The 1,082-nt window shown below is 38.2% G+C and overlaps 1 protein-coding gene across 1 annotated transcript in view; it reads left to right on the top strand.

Annotated features, from left to right (window-relative positions):
- Window positions 1-1,082, top strand: part of LOC107576054 (RGM domain family member B-like) — a 46,034-nt gene that overhangs the window by 10,912 nt on the left and 34,040 nt on the right. Inside the window, exon 4 of the mRNA XM_016262323.1 lies at window positions 741-1,049. Within this exon, the coding sequence (XP_016117809.1) occupies window positions 741-1,049 (309 nt within the window). The remainder of the gene's footprint in view (window positions 1-740; window positions 1,050-1,082) is intronic.

The raw sequence follows: 1,082 nt of genomic DNA, 5'->3' as shown, positions 1-1,082 counted from the left end.
AATTATTTTCTTATCCACATTACATTATTTTCCTCATCATATTTAGATTATATATTTGGCAGACAGAACAGAAATAATAACAGGAATAATAATTATAATTAAGAAATAAAAAATATTTTTTGTCTGTTCACCACTGATAGGCAATCACATCCAATCAGAACATTTTTGATGTTTAATATGTTAATATTGCGAAATGTAATAATGTGGTGCAGGATTTTGAACCAGTGAGGTCTCTGTTGGTTAGAATGCATTTGTCTTTCTCTTGTTGATTTATTTCTGCGTACTTGGTTCTGTGTTGTTGTTGTCTAAAAAAATAGTTTTTGTTAATTGAAATAAAATGTAAACATTAGATACAAAACTAAAACGAAAATTTTAAATGTCGCCTCGCCAGCCAACTGAAATAAGTTTAAGTACTAAAACTGAAATTAAAATAAAGCTAAATAGAAATATTACAAAGAAAACTCATGAAAAAAGCACATCATAAAATAACTCAAATTAAATTAAAAGCAAAAACTAAAAGCTAATTCAGAAAATTAAATATTATAATAGTATATAAATAATACTAAAACACCACTGACCTGGTGGTTAGGACACGTTCCAACATGTCGTTTTTAAAGCAAAAATCAGGCTGCACAAAAACACAATGTTGAAACAATCCTCTAGTCAATTGAAAGCAATTTCATGTATTGATTTTCAGTGTGAGCTATTACTCACCATTTCCCGTTTGATCTTCCCTGTAGATAACCGTCATCTTCAAGTCCTACCATGACTGCACCGAGCAGAAGGTGTACCAGGCCACCACCGAGGACCTGCCGTCAGCGTTCCAGGACGGCACACGCAGCGGTGGGAAAGGAGAGAGCCTGTGGATCGTGGAGGGTAGTGGAGGTCTAGGTATACGGCAAGTGAAGATCCACGCTCGCTACCTAGGCACGTCCATCATCGTGCGACAAGTCGGTCGCTACCTGACGTTTGCCATCCGTATGCCTGAGGACTTGGCAGAGGAGAATGGGGGCTTGCAGCTGTGTCTGCACGGCTGCCCGCGCAGTGAGGTCATCAAAGCCCACGTGCTCAACCGGCAGCAG

The sequence above is a fragment of the Sinocyclocheilus grahami genome, unplaced genomic scaffold (genome assembly GCF_001515645.1).
Source record: "Sinocyclocheilus grahami isolate Dianchi unplaced genomic scaffold, SAMN03320097.WGS_v1.1 scaffold3157.1, whole genome shotgun sequence".
Classification (NCBI taxonomy): Eukaryota; Metazoa; Chordata; class Actinopteri; order Cypriniformes; family Cyprinidae; genus Sinocyclocheilus; species Sinocyclocheilus grahami.
Note: the sequence above shows the minus strand (reverse complement) of the source record. Positions and strands in the feature narration are given on the sequence as shown.